Raw genomic sequence first — 27,694 nt, forward strand, 5'->3', positions numbered from 1 at the left:
TTCTTTCTTTTCTTTCCGTTTACTTTATTATAGATTCTATAATTACTGGTAACAAGTGATGTCAGTCTCTCCACCACGGTGCTTCTTCCGTGTTCGCTTCATCCCTAAATTAAAATAAGGTTTCATCTTCAGAGTTTGAATGCAATTTGTTAAACGTTATTATTTTACACAGACTTGTGCAATAAATAGGAAGCGAAAACAACGTATGTCAAGTTCTGTATATGCAGTTAACAGCCAGCGAACGTTTTGCTAACGTTCGCTAACTATTTGATTGGTAGACGACGTGTCCATTTGGTTTAACCGGGATAGCGGCCGTTTTTCTGCTTGGTCTGGTTGAACTCGGCCCAGATGAAATCGCAATATCTTCCATACGCAGTTTGGGAAACTGTTGGCATCTCGACTTTCATGACGCAGTATATCCACAGCGGTTCTATAGTAAATGGAAATACTGGGGGAGGGAGGGAGGGAGGGAGAGGAAACTATTTAAATACAGGGAAGCACCAGTGGCAAAAAAACCCCACCAAAAAACACCTAATTAAATAAACCAGTAACGAAAATTTGTTTTTTTGTTTGTTTTGTTTTCATTGCAATTTAATTTTCCTGAAAGCCACCGGACCAGACCAGCATTCACATGTAGCTGTATTCCTAAGAATTAGGAGTCGGGGGTGGGGGCGGAAAGAAGGGGGGGGGGGGGGCAGGGGAGGTATTCCTACGGCAATCCATCATGATAACGTATTTATATATCAGGTTATTATATATATATATATATATATATATATATATATATATATATATATATATATATATATATACTTGTAAATACACGTGTTGCGGAAGCGGTTTGGTATCAAAGAAGGAAGTCTAGAACCCGTTATTAGTAATCGCAGACTTATCAGCTTGGTATGTTGGATTGGTGAAGACGTCTGCTGATAAGTAGCCTGGCAGTGTTGCCCAGAGTCTGCGACAAACCCAACGTTTATTCCAGAACCTCTGGGAAAGTTGCTCAGGCTATGATGAGCGCTGGTGTTACGTTACACGTGTTTTAGGTGCACTCCCAGGTCTCCCCGCGTGATAGTGCGTTCCAATGCTCAGACCAGTATTTAGTGTTCTTTGTGTCGTCGTCACTCTAGAAACACCCAACCTGAAGAGAGCGAACATACAGGCATCGTGTTGAAGGTAAGTACACCATTTTGTGGATGGTAATTATGAAATCCTAGGCGTCGGAAGTGAGATGTATTGTTCCTACCCACTGTGTACACCCATCAGGGATTGAAGGCTCCGGCAGGTGCTAACATCTTTCGACGCTTATAGAAATCAAATGAAACTTTATTTTAGCTTCTTTTATCTCATCTGCTATACCCCCCCCCCCTCTCTCTCTCTCTCTCTCTCTCTCTCTCTCTCTCTCTCTCTCTCTCTCTCTCTCTCTCTCTCTCTCTCTCTCTCTCTCCACACTATATCTATATGTCTCTGCCTCTTTCTCTGCCTCTGTCTGTCTGATGGAGATCATGGGGTGGGGGGCAGGTTTTGGACGATGTCCCCCGCGAAAAAGTATAATAAAAATAATGCGGAATATCCATATACAGATACATATTTGAGGTCTCTTGTAAAGTCTCGAGCACGAACGCACGCACGCACACACACAAACGCGCACGCACGAACACGCATTCACAATACATGAACACAAGCATATAAATATATATTCATATGTATGCGACACACTGCAGGTTGAAAAGTTGGAAGACAGCCAGTAGCACTAGAGAAAATTTAGTTATTAATCATCGACTATTGGATGTAATCATTTGGTAATTTTGACATTTAGTCTTAGAGAGGAAACCCGCTACATTTTTCTATTAGTAGCAAGGGATATTTTATATGCACCATCCCACAGACAGGAGAACACATACCATGGCATTTACTATACCAGTCGTGGTGCACTGGCTGGAACGAGAAATAGTCCAATGGGTCCACCGACGGGGATCGATCCCAAACCGACCGCGCATCAAGCGAGCGCTGTACCACTGGACTACTTCCCGCCTCTGCAGGTAGAGAGTAGGAAGAGGCAGATGCGGTAATCCTACAGAACCTACGAGCGCTGTACCACTGGACTACGTCCCACCCCTACAGGTGGAGAGTAGGAAGAGGCAGATGCGGTAATCCTACAGAACCTACGAGCGCTGTACCACTGGACTACTTCCCACCCCTACAGGTGGAGAGTTGGAAGAGGCAGATGCGGTAATCCTACAGAACCTACGAGCGCTGTACCACTGGACTACGTCCCACCCCTACAGGTGGAGAGTAGGAAGAGGCAGATGCGGTAATCCTACAGAACCTACGAGCGCTGTACCACTGGACTACGTCCCACCCCTACAGGTGGAGAGTAGGAAGAGGCAGATGCGGTAATCCTACAGAACCTACGAGCGCTGTACCACTGGACTACGTCCCACCCCTACAGGTGGAGAGTAGGAAGAGGCAGATGCGGTAATCCTACAGAACCTACGAGCGCTGTACCACTGGACTACTTCCCACCCCTACAGGTGGAGAGTTGGAAGAGGCAGATGCGGTAATCCTACAGAACCTACGAGCGCTGTACCACTGGACTACGTCCCACCCCTACAGGTGGAGAGTAGGAAGAGGCAGATGCGGTAATCCTGCAGAACTTACGAGCGCTGTACCACTGGACTACGTCCCACCCCTACCGGTGGAGAGTAGGAAGAGGCAGATGCGGTAATCCTGCAGAACTTACGAGCGCTGTACCACTGGACTACGTCCCACCCCTACAGGTGGAGAGTAGGAAGAGGCAGATGCGGTAATCCTACAGAACTTACGAGCGCTGTACCACTGGACTACGTCCCACCCCTACAGGTGGAGAGTAGGAAGAGGCAGATGCGGTAATCCTGCGGAACTTACGTGTCACAGTAACCTCGAACCAAACGACGCCTTCAGGAATAAGGGCATTGACATCGGCTTTGGGGGGGGGGGGGGGGTGACGTAACCCAGTGGTAAAGCGTTCGCTTGATGCGCGGTCGGTCTAGGATCGATCCTCGTCGGTGGGCCCGTTGGGCTATTTCTCGTTCCAGCCAGTGCATCACGACTGGTATATTAAAGGCCGTGGTATGCACTATCATGTCTGTGGGATGGTGCATATAAAAGATCCCTTGCTGCTAATCGAAAAGAGTAGCCCATGAAGCGGTGACGACGGGTTTCCTCTCTCAATATCGGTGCGGTCCGTAACCATATGTCCGACGCCATATACCCGTAAATAAAATGTGTTGAGTGCGTCGTTAAACAAAACATTTCCTTCCTTCCTTCCTTGACACCGCTTTCACGAACCGTTATTAGACGCAAAGGCCCGATATCTCACGTGACGACGGTGTCGTAATAAATACGCACAGGAATGTGAAACAATGTGTGCAGGAAAGCAAACATCCCGTTACTTGTACGTCATAAACATTTGGAAGCTGTGTGCCTCATTACTTCAGTAAATATCCCTTGCAACTAGTATTATTGACTGCCAGTAAATATCCCTTGCTACTAGTATTATTGACTGCCAGTAAATATCCCTTGCAACTAGTATTATTGACTGCCAGTAAATATCCCTTGCAACTAGTATTATTGACTGCCAGTAAATATCCCTTGCAACTAGTATTATTGACTGCCAGTAAATAAATGCAACTTTTATTTAATAAGCAGTTGAAACCAGTGCAGGGTACACTCAAAGAACAAATAAAATAATAATAAATAAATCAGTAAAACAATAAATAAATAAATTGAACAGCGATTTTCAGCAAAATGAATGTTAGTAATAAAAACATGAATTAGACTCTTAAATGGTACGCCATCACTATATTCTTGCAGGTAGGTTCACTGCTGTACTGCTTAGATGGTCATTCTTTTAAATTTATTTCCGTGCTTATATCCAATTAAGGTTCAAGCACGCTGTCCTGGGAACACACACCTCAGCTATCTGGGCTCTCTGCACAGGACAGAGGGTTAGTGGTTAGTTGTTAGTGGTTAGTTGTTAGTGGTTAGTGGTTAGTGGTTAGTGGTTAGTTGTTAGTGGTTAGTGGTTAGTGGTTAGTGGTTAATGGTTAGTGGTTAGTGGTTAGTGGTTAGTGGTTAGTGGTTAGTGGTTAGTTGTTAGTGGTTAGTGGTTAGTGGTTAGTGGTTAGTTGTTAGTGGTTAGTTGTTAGTGGTTAGTGGTTAGTTGTTAGTTGTTAGTGGTTAGTAGTGGTTAGTGGTTAGTTGTTAGTGGTTAGTGGTTAGTGGTTGTTAGTGGTTAGTGGTTAGTTGTTAGTGGTTAGTTGTTAGTTGTTAGTGGTTAGTTGTTAGTGGTTAGTTGTTAATGGTTAGTTGTTAGTGGTTAGTTGTTAGTGATTAGTGGTTAGTGGTTAGTTGTTAGTTGTTAGTGGTTAGTGGTTAGTTGTTAGTGGTTAGTGGTTAGTGGTTAGTGGTTAGTGGTTAGTTGTTAGTGGTTAGTGGTTAGTGGTTAGTTGTTAGTGGTTAGTGGTTAGTGGTTAGTTGTTAGTGGTTAGTGGTTAGTTGTTAGTTGTTAGTGGTTAGTGGTTAGTGGTTAGTGGTTAGAGGTTAGTTGTTAGTGGTTATTTGTTAGTGGTTAGTTGTTAGTGATTAGTTGTTAGTGGTTAGTGGTTAGTTGTTAGTGGTTAGTGGTTAGTTGTTAGTGGTTAGTGGTTAGTGGTTAGTGGTTAGTGGTTTGTTGTTTGTTGTTTGTTGTTTGTTGTTTGTTGTTTGTGGTTAGTTGTTAGTTGTTAGTGAGAGAGAAGTCGGTGTGGTGGCCTCACACCTACCCATTTGCAGTGAGTCTGGGTTGGAGCCGGTACCGGGCTGCGAACCCAGTACCCACCAGCCTTATTGCTTAGATGTGACGATATGCTGCTTATATATCAGTTTTATTAATTAAACTTTAACATTATTGGCAATAGGAATTAATTTGGTATAATGGAACCTAGAAAACTCACTTGACTTGTGATGGGTCACTGGATACATCGCCGTTGACTCGTGTTTTTCCGCCACCCATCGGTGCTGTGAGTTCTGTGCGGCAGCGGCCCATCCTCTCGCATTAACAGTTGTTATCATTTAGTTTAAAGATAACAAGACACGTCAAAACACCGTGTTATGCAAATCTCTCTGTCTATCTGCTCCCTCTCTCTGTCTGTCTGTCTGTCTATCTCTCTGTCTCTCTCTCTCATTATCTGTCTGTCTGTCTCTCTCTGTATGCCTGTCTCTGTATGTCTGTCTGCCTGTCTCTCTCTGTCTATCTGCTCCCTCTCTCTGTCTGTCTGTCACTCTCTGTATGTCTGTCTGTCTGTCTCTCTCATTCTCTGTCTGTCTGTCTCTCTCTGTATGTCTGTCTGCCTGTCTCTTTGTCTGTCTGTCTGTCTCTCTCATTCTCTGTCTGTCTGTCTCTCTCTGTCTGTCTGTCTGTTTCTCTCTCTCTCTCTTTCTCTGTCTGTCTCTCTCTCTCTCTGTCTGTCTGTCTGTCTCTCTCTCTGTCTGTCTCTCTCTCTCTCTCTCTCTCTCTCTCTCTCTCTCTCTCTCTCTCTCTCTCTCTCTCTCTCTCTCTCTCTCTCTCTCTCTCTCTCTGTCACTCGCTCTGTCCCCTTCTCTCTCTCTCTGACTTTCTACCTGTCTCTGTCTGTCTGTCTGTCTGTCTTTGTCTATGTGTCTTTCTCTGTGTATTTCTGTGTATCTCTGTCTCCTTTTCTCTCTGTTTGTCTCTCAGTCTGCCTGTCCTTCTCTTCCTTTGTCTGTCTGTTCGCTGCTTTATTTATCTTTCTGTGTATATCTCTGTCTCCGTTCTCTCCTCTCTCTCCTTCTCTCTCTTTCTCTGTCTGGGGCTCTCTCTCTTTCTCTGTCTGGGTGTCTCTCTCTGTCTCTCTCTCTCTCTTCTCTGTCTCTGTCTGTCCCCTGCTCTGTCTCTGTTTCTACCTGTCTGTCCTCTCTCTCTCTCTCTCTCTCTATCTCTCTCTCCGCAACTCTCTTCTCATGTCTCTCTATGTCTGTCTGGGTTTGTCTCTCCGCCAGTCTCTCCATCTCTCTCTCTCTCTGTCTGTCTGTCTCTCTCGCTATCTCCTATCTCTCTCTCTCTATCTCTCTCTCTCTCTCTCTGTCACTCGCTCTGTCCCCTTCTCTCTCTCTCTCTGACTTTCTACCTGTCTCTGTCTGTCTGTCTGTCTGTCTTTGTCTGTGTGTCTTTCTCTGTGTATTTCTGTGTATCTCTGTCTCCTTTTCTCTCTGTTTGTCTCTCAGTCTGCCTGCCTTTGCCTGTCTGTCTGTCTGTATTTATCTTTCTGTGTATATCTCTGTCTCCGTTTCTCCCTCTGTCTCTATCTCTGTTAGTCTGTTTCTCTCTGTGTCTCTCTCTCGCTCTCTGTCTGTCTCTCTCTCTCTCTCTCTCTCTCGTCGCTCTATCTCTCTGTCTCTTCCTCCCTCTCTCTCGGTCTTTCTCTCTCTGTGAGTCTCTATTGTCTCTGTTTGTCTGTCATGTCTGTCTTTGTATGTCTGGGTCTGTCTGTCTTGATCTCTGTGGTATTTCTCTAGTATCCGTTCTCCTTGTCTCTCTCTTTGTCTCAGTCTGACTCTCTGCCTGTAGTCTCTCGGTCGCCCGCTTTGCTGTGTCATCATCTGTCTTAAACTTTCGTGTATATGTCTGTCTAGGTTTCTGTCTGTCTCGATGTTTGTTCTGTTCTGTCTCTCAGTCTGCATGACCTGCCTGTCTGTCTGTACTGTATATTCTCTTCTGTGATTTCTCTGTTCAGTTTCTCCCTCTGTCTCTCTGTCTGTCTCATCTAGTTAGTCTGTTATCGCTGTTTCGTCTCTCAGTCTGCCCCGCCTTTGCCTGTCTGTCTGTCTGTATTTATCTTTCTGTGTATATCTCTGTCTCGTCCGTTTCTCCTCTATCTCTGTTAGTCGGTATCTCTCTCTGTCTCTCAGTCGCCCGCCTTTCTCTGTCGTAGTCTGGTAATCTCTCTCGGTTTGTCTCTCAGTCTGCCTGCCTTTGCCTGTCTGTCTGTCTGTATTTATCTTTCTGTGTATATCTCTGTCTCCGTTTCTCCCTCTGTCTGTCTGTCTGTCTCTATCTCTGTTAGTCTGTTTCTCTCTGTTTGTCTCTCAGTCTGCCCGCCTTTGCCTGTCTGTCTGTCTGTATTTAACTTTCTGTGTATATCTCTGTCTCCGTTTCTCCCTCTGTCTCTATCTCTGTTAGTCTGTTTCTCTCTGTTTGTCTCTCAGTCTGCCTGCCTTTGCCTGTCTGTCTGTCTGTATTTATCTTTCTGTGTATATCTCTGTCTCCGTTTCTCGTTTCGATCCTGGTAGTACTGTCTCTCTGTTTGTCTCTCAGTTGCGTCGTCTCTATTAAATCTCTGTTAGTCTGTTTCTCTCTGTTTGTCTCTCAGTCTGCCTGCCTTTGCCTGTCTGTCTGTCTGTATTTATCTTTCTGTGTATATCTCTGTCTCCGTTTCTCCCTCTGTCTGTCTGTCTGTCTCTATCTCTGTTAGTCTGTTTCTCTCTGTTTGTCTCTCAGTCTGCCCGCCTCCGTGCCTGTCGTTTGTCTGTCTGTATTCTATCTTGTTAGTCTGTGTATATCTCTGTCGCCGTTTCTCGGTCTCTCTCTCTGTGTATATCTCTCTCCGTCCTCTCTATCTCTCTCTCTATACTCGATCTCTCTTCTCGCTCTCTCTGTTAGTCTGTTTCTCTTTGTCTCTCTCGCTATCTCTCTGTCTCTCTCACTCTATCTGTCTCTGTCTTTGTCTCTCTGTCTCTCTCTCTGTCTCTCTATCATTATGTTTAAAACAAGGTTCTCGGGAGGTGTAAGGCTACTGCACATACTTGTTCTCACTAACCAATTAACATTTAACAATTCGTCCTTGAACATACAACCAAGAAAGCTTGTATGTGTGCCCAGGTCAGCGTGATTGAACCATAACTGGATATAAGCCAAAACCCAAACGTACCGGTAGATAGTAGTCTTTGTACTGTTCGTTAACGGCATGTAAAAATAACACCACCAAAAAACTATTAAGTTGTCAAGACGTATCAACTCTCAACCCCCCCGCCCCCCTAAATTTTTAAAAATAAAATCTAAGAGAATTTAGAAATAAAGCTCTTAGGAGGATATGACAGGAGATATCACAAATTATAGTGCCAGCGATATCTCTTACTAAAGCCTTTAATGGATGATAAATATTAATACATACATGTACAAATATATAAAAACTATCGCTGCTGCTATAAAGTGTGTGTGGGTGGGGGGACACATGCAGGAGGATATGACAGGAGATATCACAAATTATAGTGCCAGCGATATCTCTTACTAAAGCCTTTAATGGATGATAAATATTAATACATACATGTACAAATATATAAAAACTATCGCTGCTGCTATAAAGCGTGTGTGGGTGGGGGGACACATGCAGCCGTTGCCCCCCCCCCCCCCCCCCCCCCCGCTTCCTACGCCAGTGCCATTGATAATACAGTATTCCACACATTCAACTTTTGTTTTCTTTTATGTCTCATAGCCCTACAATGTAACCGGAGACGAGCATCGTGATAAAATTACATTTAAAAACATATAATTAAAAGACAGTGCTCTTCCTTGCACGATAACTCGAGTCCTGTGAACGGATTCGAGTCTTACTAGATTAGACCCATGCTCGAGTCCTCGTGGAGACCCTATTGATAATGTTTGTTTTGTTTAACGACACCACTAGAGCACATTGATTTATTAATCATCGGCTATTGGATGTCAAACATCTAGAGGAAACCCGCTACATTTTTTTCCATTAGTAGCAAGGGATCTTTTATATGCACCATCCCACAGACAGGATAACACATACTACGGCCTTTGATATACCAGTCGTGGTGCACTGGCTGTAAAGAGAAATAGTCAAATGGGCCCAGCGACGGGTATCGATCCCAGACTGACCGCGCATCAAGCGAGCGCTTTACCACTGGGCTACGCCCCCCCCCCCCCCCCCCCCCATTGATAATGTACCCGGAGACAAAAGGCAAACTCCAGGTACCCTATCTAGGCTTTTTTACCACCTGCCTTCATCCCTGTAAGCCTGATGCGCGGTCGGTCTAGGATCGATCCCTGTCGGTGGGCCCATTGGGCTATTTCTCGTTACAGCCAGTGAACCATTCATTTATAAAGATACTTTTTTTATTTCCACTACGATTTTGTTTTCAATTTTTTTTTTTTTTTTACGAAGCGTGTTTTTCTTGTAAATTCGGCCCTATGTGTTTTCATATGCATTTTAACGTTCTTTACTATATAGAGATTATTATACGAGCTTGTGTGTCGTACTGATTTTAACGTTCTTTACTATATAGAGATTATTATACGAGCCTGTGTGTCGTACTGATTTTAACGTTCTTTACTATATAGAGATTATTATACGAGCTTGTGTTTACTATATAGAGATTATTATACGAGCTTGTGTGTTGTACTGATTTTAACGTTCTTTACTATATAGAGATTATTATACGAGCTTGTGTGTCGTACTGATTTTAACGTTCTTTACTACGTATATAGAGATTATTATACGAGCTTGTGTGTCGTACTGATTTTAACGTTCTTTACTATATAGAGATTATTATACGAGCCTGTGTGTCGTACTGATTTTAACGTTCTTTACTATATAGAGATTATTATACGAGCCTGTGTGTCGTACTGATTTTAACGTTCTTTACTATATAGAGATTATTATACGAGCTTGTGTGTCGTACTGATTTTAACGTTCTTTACTATATAGAGATTATTATACGAGCTTGTGTGTCGTACTGATTTTAACGTTCTTTACTATATAGAGATTATTATACGAGCTTGTGTTTACTATATAGAGATTATTATACGAGCTTGTGTTTACTATATAGAGATTATTATACGAGCTTGTGTGTTGTACTGATTTTACGAAACGAGTGTCAGGATTATTGTACGAGCTTGTGTGTTGTACTGATTTTACGAAACGAGTGTCAGGATGTTTGTATTACCCGAGCGAGAGTGAGTGTAATAATGTCTTTATTATCCACATTATCCAACTATTATTTTTATGAATAACTAGCTAGGACCATGTCAACACGTTTGAAACGTAACTATGAATAGACGACCAAACGTGTTTTAATAAACGTTTACACTAGGGAAGCCGCATTATAAAGAGTTTTATTACCCATAATATAGTTAAAAATATCTTGGTACATATCAAAGTTGAGTGATATAAATTAAGATCGATCATGGGTAATAGATAGGATATTAAACTCGCTACCATTTCGTATTATGTTTATGTCCCTCGTGAAATAATGTTCATTACTAAATATTGTTTCACTCGGGATATAAACATGAAACGAAATAGAAGCTCTTTTAATATCCTATAAATGTCAATACATCGGTTCCCTTTGACGCAAACGGACTCGACATGTTTTTTTGAGAGAACAAAAAGTCAGTGTAAATAATCAAAATTCTTTACAAAATTAATTATGATAATATTGCATAGGTTAAATCTTATTTTACAATGCAGGTATGAAGACAACTGATGGAACTTTGATGGTAATTTGTTAAAGGGACATTCCTGAGTTTGCTGCAATTTTTAAGTTGTGATTGTCTAACAGAGACTTTTTAACGATTGTAATTGCATATCAAATATATTTTTTCTGCTTAAAATATTAATGGCTGTATATTAAACGCGTTTCAGATCGTTGTAATATTTGTATTAGGTTAAATTTCATTTTATTTCCTAAAATATTTTGTTTCGTACGTACAAAAACATTATTCATTATAGAATTATATGCCAATTCACCGGTTCCCTTTTCACGCAAACGGACTATAACTCTGAAACATTGGTGGAATCTGACAGACAGGTGCATGCTAGAAAGAAGAAGAAGATATTTTACTGATTATAAAGGCACATACGAATGCACTCAGGGAGTTTTTTTTTATTATGATACCATCTTGAAAAGTGTACAGTTACATCCTTATATTAATTTATCTGAAGCCTGGTTAAGATATCAATAGTATAGAAAAATATAAAAGGAAAGAAATATCTATTTAACACGTCAGAGAGAGAGAGAGAGAGAGAGAGAGAGAGAGAGAGAGAGAGAGAGAGAGAGAGAGAGAGAGAGAGAGAGAGAGAGAGAGAGAGAGAGATTTTAGTCAACGACGGTACTTTCTGAAACTAGCAGACAGTAGATTCTCTCAATATTGTAGTTCCTTTCACAGACTTTGTTCCGATATCTAGACATATATACAAAAATAATTTGTGGTGTGCAACCCGAATACATTATTTATATATTAGTTCTGACTGAGTTCCTGGCCTTGGCGTTAAGCCACATATTCCTGCGCGCGTGCTGCCAGGCATCACCAATAACAAGTAATATGTACAGCAGTTAACGTCCAAACTTACAATAATTGCTAAAAACATGGTAGAATGTATGGTGTACACGTGGTTTAGGGTGCGTGTGCGTATTTGTAGGATATTAAACGAGCTTCCATTTCGTATCATGTTTATATCCCGAGTGAAATAATGTTTTGTTGTCACGAACGTTAGCGAGTGACAATGAAAATTATTTCACGAGGGACATAAACATGATACGAAATGGTAGCGAGGGTAATATCCTATTATATTTATTACCCATATTAATTGTATCACTCAACATGTTTGGTTGACGTTCCTGTAAGTTTGTAGTGCGCCAATTGATGACGTCACGAAGTGTTACGTCCCACTTGGCGTTCTAGCGGGACATATCACTTTGATATGTACCAAGATATTTTTAACCATATGGGTAATAATCCTTGTTATTTTGTAATCGATTAAATTGATCGTCTTCATGCAAAACATGGTTACTATACTACAACAAACGTTTTGACATCCATATGTTTGATATCCAACAGCGGTGTTTGATAACAAATATACGAAGTTATCTGATGCAAGGCCAAATGCTATTCGTACATTTGGTCTTCCCACTCAGCGGTTTTTGTCGCTTTCCAACATTAATTTAACTGACACTTTGGAAACTCCTTCATATTTTATTTTACCACCTTGGTGTATTACACCACCTAAAATTGTATTTGATCTTGTGCATTTGAAAAAAAGTTGTACAGATTCAAGACAAGTACCGCGATTACATTCCTGTGTATACAGATGGATCACGGGGTGGGAATTCTGTGGCTTGTGCTACAGTTTTTCCATCAGACACAATACTTTCCATGAGACTGCCTGACTCGGCATCAATCTTTAGTACTGTAGTTTGGGGAGACATTAAAGCCTTACAAGAAATCAAGGATTCGATTGCATCCAAATTTATTATTTTTACCGACTCACTTTCGTGTCTCCAACTTTTACGCAGTAAGAAGCTGAACCTTAATTGGGATGGTGAAACGAAAGTCTTTTTTATTCATTGCCAATAAAAACATTGTATTTTGATGGGTACCCAGCCATGTTGACATCAGGGCAATGAAAAGGCAGATTCAGCTGCCGAGTCTGCTTTGGATTTTCCTCATGTCAAGGTTGGTGTACCTTATAAGTAGTATAAGGGCCTGTGTCGAATCGTGACCTACTTTCCGTGACCGTGACCTACTTTCCTGTGACCGTCACGGTCTTGTTACGTGACCCGGCCCCGTCCTACTTATACCGGCCCCCGTCCTACTTATACCAGCCCCCGTCCTACTGGCCCCGACCTACTTAGGCCGGCCCCAACCCATTTAGACCGGTCTCGATCTACTTAGACTGGTCCTGACCTACTTAGCCCGGCTCCGATCCGTCCTACTTAGCAACGCCCGTGCTATCCTGTCTGTGGAAGTGTACGATCCCTTGCTACTAATGGAAAAGTGTAGCGGGTTTCCTCTCTAAAACTGTCATAAGTATGTTTGACATCCAATAGCCGATGATTAATAAATCAAGGTGCTCTAGTAGTGTCGTTAAGCAAAACCACTTCTAAGGACTCAGTCCGACGCGAGGTAGTGTGTTTAATTTTAGCGCGCTGAATGTTGAATGGTTTTAACTGCTTACATCCGGTAAGTGGTGGTATCATGTTTTGTTGTCGGTCGCAATACTCTACGGAACTTCTACAAGTTACATTCTCAAAGACGTGAAATAGCAAATGATTTAAATAGGTGTAAAAAGGTTATATATAGTTTAAATGACAGGAGGACGGAGGAACCGGTTGAGGCCGGTTCTTGTGCCATTCCAATGACAGGCTTTGTTTATATGGTGAAATGGCGCAAACGGTAACGACTTTGACTCCAGCGCAGAAGGTACGCCGTTCGTATCTGAAGTGGGGAAATTTTTATTTTTCTATTATTTTAAATTAATTTATAGTTTAGTTTTTTTATTTTTTTTATTTATTTGCTTTTTTTTTTTTTCAAGCAGCCTCCTTTTATCTTTGTACAGTCAGCCTATAGGTAGGTTGTTTTGAAATTTAACATTTCATGTACGACGTTTAAACAGCAGTTTAATTAATTTATATTAGATTTTAGGGTACATATATTTTCACACTCACATATAAAGACATTTACGCTTTAAAACTGTACCATGTATACAGAGAAGATTTAAAACTAGTATGCCTTTAGAGGTGTATTGTGATTTTGTTTTTAGTCAGTATATGTGGATGTAACCTATTAAATATACAGAGATTGTGTTGTTCAATGGTTCAATGCTACCCTGAATACCCATCATACACTACTCAACCTTTATATATACCAAATATATGTCAGCAATTTGTGCACATGTAAAATGTATGCAACAGGTGATCAATGTAGTTTGGATGGTCCTCACAATTAGGCATCACTTCCATACAATCAGTGGAATTACTTGACATATGGTTTTCCCAATATCCATAACGACATTGGAAACTTTCAAATCATTGGCAGTATATTGTAGTGAAAACACATAGAGGAAACCCGCTACATTTTTCCATTAGTAGCAAGGGATCTTTTATATGCACCATCCCACAGACAGGATAACACATACCACGGCTTTTGATATACCGCCCCGTGTTGTAGCCGTAATGTCCGAATCGTTTATTATCTATTATTGAAATGTAAATTTGTTTATTGCAGCTGGACCAGAGATCTATAAAGAATGAACCGAAACAGGAAAATACCGTGAGTATCGATTGGTCACAGTCAGTTGTCAAGGTGACGTCAGTCGTTAATTCAGCAACCCACGGCGTTATCAGTCTCATTGAAATCACCTCGACGGGATAGTCATTCATCAGATTGGGACGTTCTTTAAAAGGACAGTCCTGAATTTTTTAGATGTTATCGACTAACAGAAACTTTTTAACGATTATAATTACATATCAAATATATGTTTTTTTTCTGCATAAAATATTAGTGGCTGTATATTAAACATGTTTCTGATCGTTTTAATATTTGTACTAGGTTAAATTTCATTTTATTTCCTTTTTTATTACTTTTTTTTTTTTTCCTTACGTACGAAATTATTTGAACACAAAATCCAGTTTGGGCTTCTTACAAATAGTAAGACGACCAGAAACACATTGAATATACAGACACTGATATTCTAAACAAGAAAATATATTTAATAGGTAACTTTAATCATATTTTATTAGTCGAAGACATTTTACAATGCAGCAAACTCGGGAATGTCCCTTTAATGTCACAGCTGTTTAATGCATGTATCATTATGTATTAAAGGTCCTATGTCAAAGTTGAAACTACAATATTTCATAATTTTCACATTTATTTGTAATAAATAACTACAAATGAATCGATCACGCGAATAATCTTCCCATAATGAAGTCTAGAATAATAATTTTACAACGTCTTACACTGCACGACAAAAGGGGTTTCCCGAATAATATGTGGCTAAATATAGCATGACCACCATCTTTGTGTCTTTTGTCAGTTGACGGCAAATAATTCTGGATAAACTTAGTGTACTGAAAGTGTACGCATGAAACAGCGAGGTCACTAGTTAATGCGTGTGACACACTCAAGATTCCTCTTTCAAATATATTGTTTTTTCTACTAGTAAATGGAATGTTTTGGTTGTAATTTTTTTTATAGACATATTGCTAAAGGTATAAACGTTATGTTTCAAAGTAATAATTAATATATTTGGCGGGATACGCCGTTAATGCAACATTGACATAGCATCTTTAAGCTGTGTCCTCACTTAACTGGTTTAAGTATATTTGATTTGGTTGGACATGATGAGCGTTCACACATGCAATAGGCCACAGAACACAATTAATTACGCTATATGTTTCTATATAGTGTTAGTGACTATAACATTTTTATTAATATCAGCAGGCCCATGGATTTTGGTATGTACCTTTGCCTGCCAGGGGGACACATACCATGAAAAGGACAACCTCTGTTGTTTAGCTCTTTCTCCAAGGATATTGGTTTAAATAAACACGCAAATGGGAAGATAACTGTAATCTGAGGCCTATCAGTCCATTTCCCCCCACCCCTAAAAACTGGCCCACACTAATGCATTCCAATGATATACACATTAAAGCAATGCTCAGTAAGTATCGGGATATCACCATTAAAATGAGAGTATATAGAGGCTGTGTTAAAACACCTACCACAGTGCCTTGCCATGGCCAATTTTAGCAATAGAAACTTGAGGTACACCAACTTCAAAATGTGATAACTTCATCAAATGTTGGAATTTCTTCATACAATAAACAGCTATTTCTTCTTCTACATACGTTTTATCTACACAGTGTTGTCTTGGAAAGATTTCGAAATATTTAAAGAAAAAAAATCAATCATTAGATTTTACTTCATTTTTAATGAAATATTAGACTTAAATTAAAATTTCAGAAAAAATTTAAAATCTGTATCTGTAAAATTTAGCATTTTAGATATAATATTTGGAGGCTTATTAAAGATATGGTGACTGAATTCATGGTACCTTATTAGAAATATGTCCGAGCGATGGTGAATGTCACAAAATTGGGGCCATTTGCAACAAATTTTTATACACTAATTTGAGGGGAAATTAGATACGATAGGCCTCAGATTCAATTGTTACCTGCTGTTTTTACTGAACCATTTACTGTATTAGACATGTAGCCACTTGGTAAAAGACAAAACAGCCCATATAAATGCATATTAATATGAATATGCCCTACAGATGTTACTTAGGTATACACCATAATATATTTTTGTTGTTGACAACTTTGAAAATGAAGATTTTGGCACAAAATGCTGATATAAATCCTACTAAGAGATACCATACTGTTCAATTTCCAGTGACAACTGTTAACAAGTGTAATCATGTGCCAGTGTCTTGGAGACCTCAGTGTAGTATTTCTTGATTGGAAGGATGTTTGTAGTAATGACCACTGAATATGCATTATGGATTATTCTGCCAAGCCAAATGTTAAACTTTTTGGCACATTTTCTGCGATAAACTTGACAAGTGTACCAGCATCTGATTACTGAACACAATAAATACATTCAGACAGCATAGAATATTAGCTGATTAGATTTTCTAAGGATAAAAGACCATTTTTGAAAAATTACTGTAGTGTGTAATTTTCATAAATGTAGCTGATATGCATCATTAGAGTGTTTAATTACATTTAGTAGTGATATATTCATTATATTTAGATCTTCTGTCCAATTGCAATAATTAAGAAACTCATTAAAATTCAATATTTAAAAAATAATAAAATCTCAATATTGATCAACAAAATCCAACTTTTGCTCTCTTTTAAAAAAATTTTTTTTAATTATTAGCTCAAAACTGTTAAAAAATATTGCAACAACATGTAGTAATATCAGAGGTCATTTTATGGAGGATATTGAAATTAAAAGTTGAAAATTTTAATTTTAATGTTTAATAAATTAAAATGTTAGTTTTTTTAATTTAATAAAATATTTTAAAATAAATAAATGAGTTTTCATATTCCTTGTAGTATTCACAATCAGTCGGTGTAATTTCATCTCAGCAGAATCAAGCATTTAACTGGTGTAATGTGTGAACTATATTAGGCCACAGATCAAAATTAATTTCGCTATATATTTCTATATAGCCTTAGTGGCTATAACATTTTTATTAATATCAGCAGGCCCATGAATTTTTGTATGTACCTTTGCCTGCCTGGTGGGACACATACCCTGAAAAGGACAACTCTCTTTCTCCCAGGATATTGGTTTAAACAAACACATCCACTAAACCTGGCCGGAGTACACCCATTTTACACAAAAAGCACTACTTTTGCATGGGCCGGAATTACCACAAACAAGTCTTCAATGTCAACAAGTTACACATGTTTACAAACTACATGCTCCCCCCTGTCACTTCATGTGAAATATTTGCCACTTCATAGCTGTCTGCCATGAAATAATCACAGTCAAACAGCAGACTACTTGTGCAGACGCATTTCCGAAACAACGAAATGGGAAGATAACTGTAATCTGAGTCCAATAGCCATACCGGTATAAGGCGGAAGGAAGTGAAGTTATCTGCGCATGCACAAGCCATCAAAACAATAATGGACTAGCAGTAGGAAGGAAGGAACTCTATTTACGTGCCCATATCCAATAAAGGTTCAGGCACGCCTACCACAGATCCAGCCTCTGACAGCCAGTGGGTGGTTCCGGGGCAGGGACTAGCATTAAGAAGGAAGGAACTCTATTTACGTGCCCATATCCAATAAAGGTTCAGGCACGCCTACCACAGATCCAGCCTCTGACATAGCCAGTGGGTGGTTCCGGGGCAGGGACTAGCATTAAGAAGGAAGGAACTCTATTTACGTGTGCCCATATCCAATAAAGGTTCAGGCACGCCTACCACAGACCCGCCTCTGACATAGCCCAGTGGTTGGTTCCGGGGCAGGGACTAGCATTAGAAGGAAGGAACTCTATTTACGTGCCCATATCCAATAAAGGTTCAGGCACGCCTACCACAGATCCAGCCTCTGACATAGCCAGTGGGTGGTTCCGGGGCAGGGACTAGCATTAGGAAGGAAGGAACTCTATTTACGTGCCCATATCCAATAAAGGTTCAGGCACGCCTACCACAGATCCAGCCTCTGACATAGCCAGTGGGTGCTTCCGGGGCAGGGACTACCAGTCTGTTGGTCTAACGCACTTTACTGACTTATTCTGAATGACGTCACTGTGACTTCCAGTTTATACCAGTTTAACTGAACCAGTTTGCGTTTACACTTACATACAGTTTAACTTAACTACATATTAAAGTACTTTAGCTCTCGGTTTTGTTTTTGTTTGTTTGTTTGTGTTTGTGTTTGTTTTGTTTGTTGTTTGTTTGTTGTTGTTGTTGTTGGGTTGGGTTTTTTTTGTTTGTTTTTTTTTGGGGGGGGGGGGGGGGCGGGGGGGGAGGCTGATTTTTGTTCGAATCAAATGAACATGCCTGAATCTAGATAATATCATTTATTCATATTAGCCAAGGGCCTATTTCACTAAACATCGTAAGTTTACGTCTGCTACTAGCAGTTATACCGGTTGTGCGTTTACACGTGTTTGACATCAATTTCACGCAGAAAATGGCATCATTATGGAAGCTGGAGTATTTTAAAGACAACAAAAAAAAAAAAAAAAAAAAAAAATATGTGTTCTTCTAACTATATTTGTTGTACTATAATAGCAATAAGAATTGTGGTTTAGTCGCAGATTTACGTTTACGTGCAAAACTAGGCGTACAATGTTTTGTGAAATTGGGCCCGGGGACCCCGTTCCACAAAGCGATCTTAGCGCTAAGATCACCGTAAGTGCATATGTTAGCTGTGCAGTTACGGTGATCTTAGGGCTAAGATCACTTCGTGGAACGGGGCCCAGGGTTTTAGATCTCACCAATTTGGGCATAGCAGGATTTTTAATGTAGCAATTTTATTACTAGCTGGTAAAGAGTTATAGTACATATTGAGAAATGTATTTCAAGTTATTTTAATATAATACAACCTAACATTCCATTGATTTTGAGGTGAAATGTTTTAAGGTGAATGTTTTAAGGTGAAATGTTTTAAGGTGAATGTTTTGAGGTGAATGTTTTAAGGTGAATGTTTTAAGGTGAAATGTTTTGAGGTGAATGTTTTAAGGTGAATGTTTTGAGGTGAATGTTTTAAGGTGAATGTTTTGAGGTGAGCTTCTTTGTATTTAATCTGGGCTTCCTTATTTTGGGCACACAGTTTATCGCCTCAGCTTTGGTGCAGTCTGAAGCCAAACAGCTATATACGGTTTCAAACTATTCACTACGCAGTTTTACATGGATTACAATTAATGTTACACATATATGTACATGCAGTCACACACACACACACACACACACATGCGCGCGCGCGTGCGTGTCGGGGAGGGCTGGAGGTGTGACTCGATCTAGTGAGAGAGAAGAGGGCGTAGTGGTCTTACACCTACCCGTCGAGTCGTTCTGGGTGGGAGCCATTATCGGGCTGCGAACCCTGTACCTACCAGAATTATACCCGAAGGCTTAAGCACGACACCACCGAGGCGGGTTTCGAGAACAACGTAGTTATTAATAACTACTTCGCTTTCTCTGCTTCGTCTACTTCCGTCGTACTTTTGTTTGGTGGGAGGCATGCATACGTTTAATAGGACTGATGCATTGCTATACAAAAGTTAAAGTTTTGTTTTGTTTAACGACACCACTAGAGCACATTAATTTATAAATCATCTGCTATTTGGTAATCTGCCATACTCTTAGAGAGGAAACCCGCTACATTTTTCCATTTCGTATTTGACAACGACATGGAGAACAGAATTGTTCTGCTTCGTTCTGTCTAGACCTCACTACCTGCGTAGGCGCCTGATTAAAACAAACGTTCCTTTCTTTTGTTCTAACATATTTCAGGAAGGTCAATTGCGCTGTTTGACAAGTAACACATTCCTTTCTTTTGTTCTAACATATTTCAGGAAGGAGGTCATTGCGCTGTTTGACAAGTAACACATTCCTTTCTTTTGTTCTAACATATTTCAGGAAGGTCATTGCGCTGTTTGACAAGTAAAACATTCCTTTCTTTTGTTCTAACATATTTCAGGAAAGAGGTCATTGCGCTGTTTGACAAGTAACACATTCCTTTCTTTTGTTCTAACATATTTCAGGAAGGAGGTCATTGCGCTGTCTGACAAGTAACACATTCCTTTCTTTTGTTCTAACATATTTCAGGAAGGAGGTCACTGCGCTGTTTGACAAGTAACACATTTCTTTCTTTTGTTCTAACATATTTCAGGAAGGAGGTCATTGCGCTGTTTGACAAGTACATCGAGAACAACGTGCGCAGTCTGCACAAGGAGGACGCCATCAAGATGCTGATGACCGAGTTCGGGTTGGACCACGAGCAAGCGCAGAACATGTTCGAGACGTTCGACAAGGACAAGAACGGAATCATGAGCATCTGGGAGTTCCAGCAGTTCTACATGTGCGCCGGAACATGGTCAGTGGCTGATCACACAGCTCAGAGAGAGCGAGGAGGGAGGAGAGGGAGAGGAGGAGAGTAGATAGAGTAGAGAGAGAGAGAGAGAAAGAGAGAGCGAGATGATTAGAGATAGAGCGACGAGAGCAGAGAGATAGCAGAGCCTCACTCCTACGTCTCGAGAAGACACTCCGCCCTCAATAAATAGAAGGATGCTTAGGTCTTTTTGGTGGGTTAGCATATATTCTATAGTGAGCGTTGAAGGTGAGTGATATCTATATATAATTATATATATTAGTTGATCAAGAGAGATGATAGCGAGAAGATATGAGAGAGTATAGAGCGATAGAGTATAGATTGATATATAGAGAGGGAGAGCGGGGGTGGTAATAGTGATATATTAGGGGGGGTGAGAGAGATCGATAGTTGAGTGAGTGATATATTATCTATATATAATATACCTATATAATATATATATATATATTAGTTGACCGCAGATCGAGAGAGATAGATAACAAGAGAGGGAGAGAGGGAGTGGGGGGAGAGAGAGAGAGCGAGAGTGAGTGAGTGAATATAGTATATATATATAGATTAAGTGAGCAAGAGAAGATAGAGAGAGGATAGAGAGAGAGAGAAGATAATGAATCGAGGAGAGAGGGCGCAGCCGATAGTCAGAGCGAGAGATTACTACAGAGAGATAGGAATGAGGGAGGGAGGGGGGGCGAGGAGAGAGGCTCTATATAGAAGATAGATTTAACAGCCCCTTTCTGATTATTGATTGGGTGGTTGTAAGGGAGAGGCGCTCGCTAGCCTTCGAGAGTGAGTGCGTGCTACCTCTCTCTATATCTATTTGTTGAGCCCGTATAGCGCGCGCGAGCGAGCGCGCGCGCGCGCAAGCCTGCTCGAGGACCCCGCGGAGGGCGGCCGGAATTCTGTGGCTCTCTAGCTCGCTATCGCCGCTCGCGTGCGTGAGTTAATCTATCTCTCTCTCTATCTATTCATACTCTCTATGTATATTCCCTTCGCGCCGGCTGCGAGCCTTTGGGTCGTTCGCTGAGAGAGATCCGCTCACAGCCCCTGCTGTGCTAAGAGCTCTCGCTGTCGGTTTTGGTGGCTATCGCGAGAGCTGGAGCGAGGATGTTATAATGAGTGATTATATTACTCTCTACTATTTAGTGAGCCAAGATCTACAGAGAGAGACAGCAGCGAGCAGAGGATCGGGAGAGAGGAGGAGTAGTGGGTATTTGTGAAGTCTGAGTCGCATCGCGAGTGAGGGGTTGAATCTTAATATATATATAATATCTTTCACGTGCTCACTCAGCTTAGAGAGATAGCGAGCAGAGATCCGAAGCCGCGCGCGCGCTCTCTCTAGCACGGCAGGCCTCTTGCTTTTATATTTTTGTTTTTCTCTTTTTGTTTTTTTTTCTCTTTCTCTCTCTCTTTCTTTCTTTCTACTCTCTTCTCTCTCTCATCCCACTTTAGGAGAGGGAAGGGGGGTCCCGCCCTTCTCTACTTCCGTTGTCGACGAAGTTTTAGTCCATCTCATCTACCCTTCATATAGATCATTATTGACTTCATCTATAGAGAGAGAGCGCTATCTCTTCTCCATCTAGGGAGTCTCTCTTCTGAGGGGGGTCCCTTCTTTCTCTATTTTTCTTTCTCATATCTTTCTTTCTTCTCTCTCTCATCTTCTATATCTATGAATCTCCTATCTCATCTCTCTCTCTCTTTTCAATCCTCTATATCTCTAGACTCTCTCGAGAGAGGGGCTCTCTCTATCTAGCAGGGGGGGCTTATCGTTTTTGTTGTCTATCTATCTATCTTATTTGGTTTAGTGATCTGCTATCTCAATACTCGATCAGTCTATATATTAGTGAGCAAGAGAGAGAGAGAAGAGAGAGGAGCGAGGAGAGGGAGAGATCGAGCGGAGAGAGTACGAGATATATAAATTCTAGTATGACTACGTTCAAACCCGAGTTTAGGAAAATACATCGTGTATATACCATGGAGGAGCGAGCTGCGTATCTGTGATCAAATTATTTTAATTTGTCCACCTTTCTAGACTCATTACTTCGTTATACGAGGCTGATGTACAGTATACTGTCTAGTATATATTATATACTGGACAGTATACTAGTACTAGACAGTTATGTTATATACGGGACAGTATACTAGTATATGTTATATACGGGATAATATAGTTAGTACAAATCGATCAAAATAATTTGATACCAAATAACAAACATTGACAAAATATTACGAACATTTAGAATTAACAAATAATTTCAAACACTGATTTCATTAATATGGCTGATCTTTTCCAACATTATTTTTCTTTTCTTTTGGTATTTTTGTCTTTCGCCCGACTTTTAATTTCCTTCTTTTGTTTGCCCTGCACGTCTGTATTGACCTCGCGTTTGTGTATTTTAACTTGTTCTCGTGATGTTATCATCTCTTATTCACACACGTTCTTGTTTGGATCTTCTTTTATTTTCATCTTTTCTTTTACTATCGCATGCTGCTTCTCTTGCATTTCCATATGGTGATCCTTCTGTGTTATCAAATGTTGATCTTGTAATTTCCTCTTGTTTCCCCTCTTTTACAGCAACATCTTGGTCCTCTTGTATTTTCATCGCTTGTTCCTTTTTTATAATCACATTTTGCTCCTCTTTTGATTTCATATTTTTCTCATCTTGTATTTTCATATGTTGATCCATTTGTGTTTCCAAATTTGGTATGTCCACATTTTGGTTTTCCTCTGTTTGTTTCTTTCTTTCTTCAAGTCTCTTCTTTCTTTCCTCCTTTCTCTGAATCCTGTCGTCTGCCATCTCGCCCATTCTCTTTGCCACCATCCTCAGCAATTCCTCTTCGAGCGATGGCGAGCCTTCACTCAGTGAATCCCTGTAATCTAGGCGAGCCATCAGTAACGGGTCCAGTGTTCGGATGGTCCGTCTTTTAGGAGAACATTCCCTCTTGTCCGGGGAACATGAGTATCTACTAGCTTGTTGGCAATATTTTTTCTTCGCCATACTACGCGAGGCGGTCCTGTCTCTTTTTTCGGTATTATCCTCTCGTTCGAAGTGCAAGTCCGTACCGCTGAAGTGGTCACGCCTTCCGGATCCGGATGCGGTTGGCACCAATCGAACATCACTCGCAGTGTCGCCATAGTAATAGTGATATCTTTTCATCCGCGCTACCGGTTTTATTATCCCCTTTTCTACGTGTTCTGTGGCATCTAAATCCGATTTCGTTCTGGAGTTGCTAGTTCCCATTTCTGACAGTGGTTGTTTTCAACAAGTCGTCCGTTTTGTAACGTCAGAAGTATTCTGAAGCGTTCACGATTGTGACGTCATACAATAATTGACGCAATGAGTGACGTTAGACTAATATATTAACAAACTTTTAAACCCGTGCGATACCATTTAGTGTTCCATAAGAACTATATAAACACAGGACTAGGTTTTATAAACTGACGATTTGTTTAAGCAACTTTCATTTTGTCACACTAAACGTATATTGTACCTGTAAAAAGGCGGGGTGAGGCGTGTTTTGACGGGGTTGTTTATTAAACTGTAATGCAAGTTTGTCATATTACTTTCAGAATTTAAAAAGTGTTTCCAACGGATGTGGATACAATGTATACTCCCCTTCTAACTTATTATTGTTGCTGTTGTCAGTGGCGGGTCTAAGGGTGTGTGTGTGGGGGAGGGGGGGCAGGGGCAGGGATACCCCCACAACCAACACACACGTTCATGTTTACCTAAGTTTGGCCGTTAATATTATTTTTTTCAAATGGGTGTATGGCAAATATATATAGCCGAAAGTAGGTCTACACTCAGTTATTTCAAAATAGCTAAGGATACTGATATGCCCTACTGAATTTACTTAATCATCAACAGACCACATTGCGAAGTGCGGTACAATAGCAACTTTCACAAGAGATTATAATGTTCCTGTATAATCCAGTGTTAGACAAAACAAACTTTGTATCCGCGATACTGTGTCTTTGTCTAATGCCAATGTCAGGCTACCAACTGCCAGCAGACAGTTGGTCAACTCTACGTTTGCGTTGTAATTCCCCCAACCTGATTAAAATTATTTCTACTGGTCTACCAGTAGATCTGACAGCATTGCGTGCACTCCCGTGTCCAGGTGATATTTCATCTATAAATAACAATTTAAATATCGACCAATTACACTTCGCCTTTTATAGCGTTATTCGGGAGCATACAAATTCTAAAACTATCGGGCGAGACTATTTATGCAATTGGCGAACTTGTTGGTCTATTTCATATATTGAAAACACGGGGAAAAGTGTAGTAATAAACTCTGGATTGTATACTAGTATAAACAGATTTTATGGCTATACCATCACGGTTTTTTTTTTTCGTCTTCAAACGAATTTTATATAACATTTTATACTGAAATTAGTTTCCAGCATACTTCGTAATTCACCCGAATCATTTCGTATACCTTCGGCATAATAATCCCGAATGTTTTCAAATTCTTTTCAAATAACTGGCATGATTCTGCAAGTAAGGTTTTGATTGGTCGAATGAAAGGTCAACTGGACATGAGATCCAACGGGCTGCTGTTAGATCCGTATGTAATAGTGGAGCTAATTTTAATTAGATTGTAATTCCCCCAACTCACGACTTACAACAGGTGCGCTCAGATTAACTAATGAGTTATACGACGAGAATCGAGTTGTAAGAGCGCTCAGACTAGCAAATGGACAATCATAGAAGTCGTGACAGCAGAAAGTTGGCCTACTTTGTGCTGACAGTTGGTAGACTGACTCTATCATTACATAATGCAGTGTAGATATGTTAGAATGCGAGCGACCTGGGCTGGGATTGGGATGTGCAACAAATATTATTATATTTCTTGTTCCTAGTCTTGTTTTTCTAATTATCCTTAATCAACTGTGTACTATGCAGACCCGTTGGAATCTGGAAGGTGTGTGTGTGTGTGTGTGTGTGTGTGTGTGTGTGTGTGTGTGTGGGGGGTGATAGTGCCCCTACCCCCACTCCAGATATTGTTCCTACTGCTGTGATATCGTTCGCCACAACAGACGTGCTCAAACAATTTTGATAAAGACACCTTTTCTTTCTTCGTTTCTTGCAGTATTCCTGATATTGTTGCAAAGTTTCAGGAGATCGATAAAGACGGAAGTGGTCGCCTGGATGTAGAAGAGGCTAGGGAAGGCCTCAAATCTCTGAAAACGGCCACCGGACGAACTCTGACGGATCGCGAGATCGAGTTTTTCATACAGACAACCGGATCTGACGACAAAAGTATTGACCTGGGACATTTCACCAACCTCATGTATCGACTCAAACTGTACAAGGCTGATGCGCCAACCACCAACATCCACGCCTGAAGTTTTGTTATACAGTTAATCGTATTAAGATCGGGGGAATTGGATGGGATCTAACAAGAAGAGCAATTTATCTCTGACATTTTCATCAATCACGTGTATCGAATCCATCTGTACAACATAGATGTACCAACTATCAAAATCTACACCTACATTTAATTAAAAAAAATAAAAATATTGTTAATCGTATTAAGATCAGAGAAACCGGCCTCGGTGGTGCAGTGGTTAAGCCATCGGACTACAGGCTGGTAGGTACAGAGTTCGCAGCCCGGTACCGACTCCAACCCAGAGCGAGTTATTAAAGGCTAAATGGGTATATGTAAGACCACTACACCCTCTTATCTCTCACTAACCACTAACCAACTAACAACTAACCCACTGTCCTGGACAGACAGCCCAGATAGCTGAGGTGTGGTGGGTAGTTAAGCACATACTTCTGTATTATTACCTTTTAGGTTAACAGTGGAAATAGGAATTTAATTGAATTACGAACTTACTGTTGTAATTCATATTACTGATAATTAATAATATTAATTACAACAGTTACATTTCATAAGATACCCAATAATTATACAGTTCCGGGTTGTTAACTGTAAGCGGTTAAACCGAGTTTGCAAAATAATTTAAGGTATTTAAGGTTTGCCAAAACGTGGGTATAATATTCAAGTGATATAAAATCGTGAACTCAGTACAGCTCATGCATCACCATGCTCAGTGTTATAAATACATTTCAATTTATTACTTTTGTTTAAGATACTTATTTAATTTTATTACACAAATTATGCATTTTAATTCACGCTCAATTTTAATTTTTGTATCATTACTGCTTATTTCATGTTCGTTACTAGTATTAATATAACTGTTGGTTCCCCATTGGCGTCAAGTTCTACGTATTTAGAGAATATAGAGAATAATACATGAGTGGCCGTTAGATACCATTTATCTTACGAGTAGTCTATATAGAGAATAATACACGAGTGGCCGTTAGATACCATTTATCTTACGAGTAGTCTGTATAGAGAATAATACATGAGTGGCCGTTAGATACCATTTATTTCGCAACGAGTTGTTTTAAAATGTATCTAACGAGCAAAAGCGAGGGAAATGTTTTATTTAACGACGCGCTCAACACATTTTATTTACGGTTATATGGCGTCCGACATATGCTTAAAGACCACATAGATACTGAGAGAGGAAACCCGCTGTCGCCATTTCATAGGCTACTCTTTTTCGATTAGCAGCAAGGGATCTTTTATATGCATCATCCCACAGACAGGATAACACATACCACGGCCTTTGATATACCAATCGTGGTGCACTGGCTGGAGCGAGAAATAGCCCAATGGGCCCACCGACGGGGATCGATCCCAGACCGACCGCGCATCAAGCGAACGCTTTACCACTGGGCTACATCCGGCCCCGAGATAAATGGTATCTAATGGACTAAAAGTTATTTACAGGCGTTGCACTTGTAGCTGACTTACGCGTGACTGACACATGCTTGTCAGGTTAACTATATACGTCACAGTGTAACGGACTAAACGTTATTTACAGGCGTTGCACTTGTAGCTGACTTACGCGTGACAGACACATGCTTGTCAGGTTAACTATATACGTCACAGTGTAATCGATTTCCACCGTGCTGGGTTTTTTTTTTATTGGACGTATTGCATTGGTGACCTGGTCATCACATAGGAGCAGCCAGTCGTATGTCTTGAAATTGTTAACACATGTACGTGTGTAAACAACTATGTGCTATACAAATAACATGTACGTGTGTAAACAACTATGTGCTATACAAATAACATGTACGTGTGTAAACAACTATGTGCTATACAAATAACATGTACGTGTGTAAACAACTATGTGCTATACAAATAACATGTACGTGTGTAAACAACTATGTGCTATACAAATAACATGTACGTG

General features: G+C 40.4%; 1 protein-coding gene across 1 annotated transcript; it reads left to right on the forward strand.

The window, feature by feature from the left end:
* Positions 1–1,032: 1,032 nt before the first annotated feature.
* LOC121385697 lies at positions 1,033–26,787 on the forward strand. The gene is made up of 4 exons (XM_041516470.1): positions 1,033–1,176; positions 14,069–14,113; positions 20,203–20,406; positions 25,513–26,787. The coding sequence occupies exons 2-4, from the start codon at positions 14,091–14,093 to the stop codon at positions 25,766–25,768; spliced, it is 483 nt and encodes a 160-aa protein (XP_041372404.1). The 5' UTR covers positions 1,033–1,176; positions 14,069–14,090; the 3' UTR covers positions 25,769–26,787.
* The last annotated feature ends 907 nt before the right edge of the window (positions 26,788–27,694 follow it).

Source organism: Gigantopelta aegis, chromosome 11, assembly GCF_016097555.1.
Source record: "Gigantopelta aegis isolate Gae_Host chromosome 11, Gae_host_genome, whole genome shotgun sequence".
Lineage (NCBI taxonomy): Eukaryota > Metazoa > Mollusca > Gastropoda > Neomphalida > Peltospiridae > Gigantopelta > Gigantopelta aegis.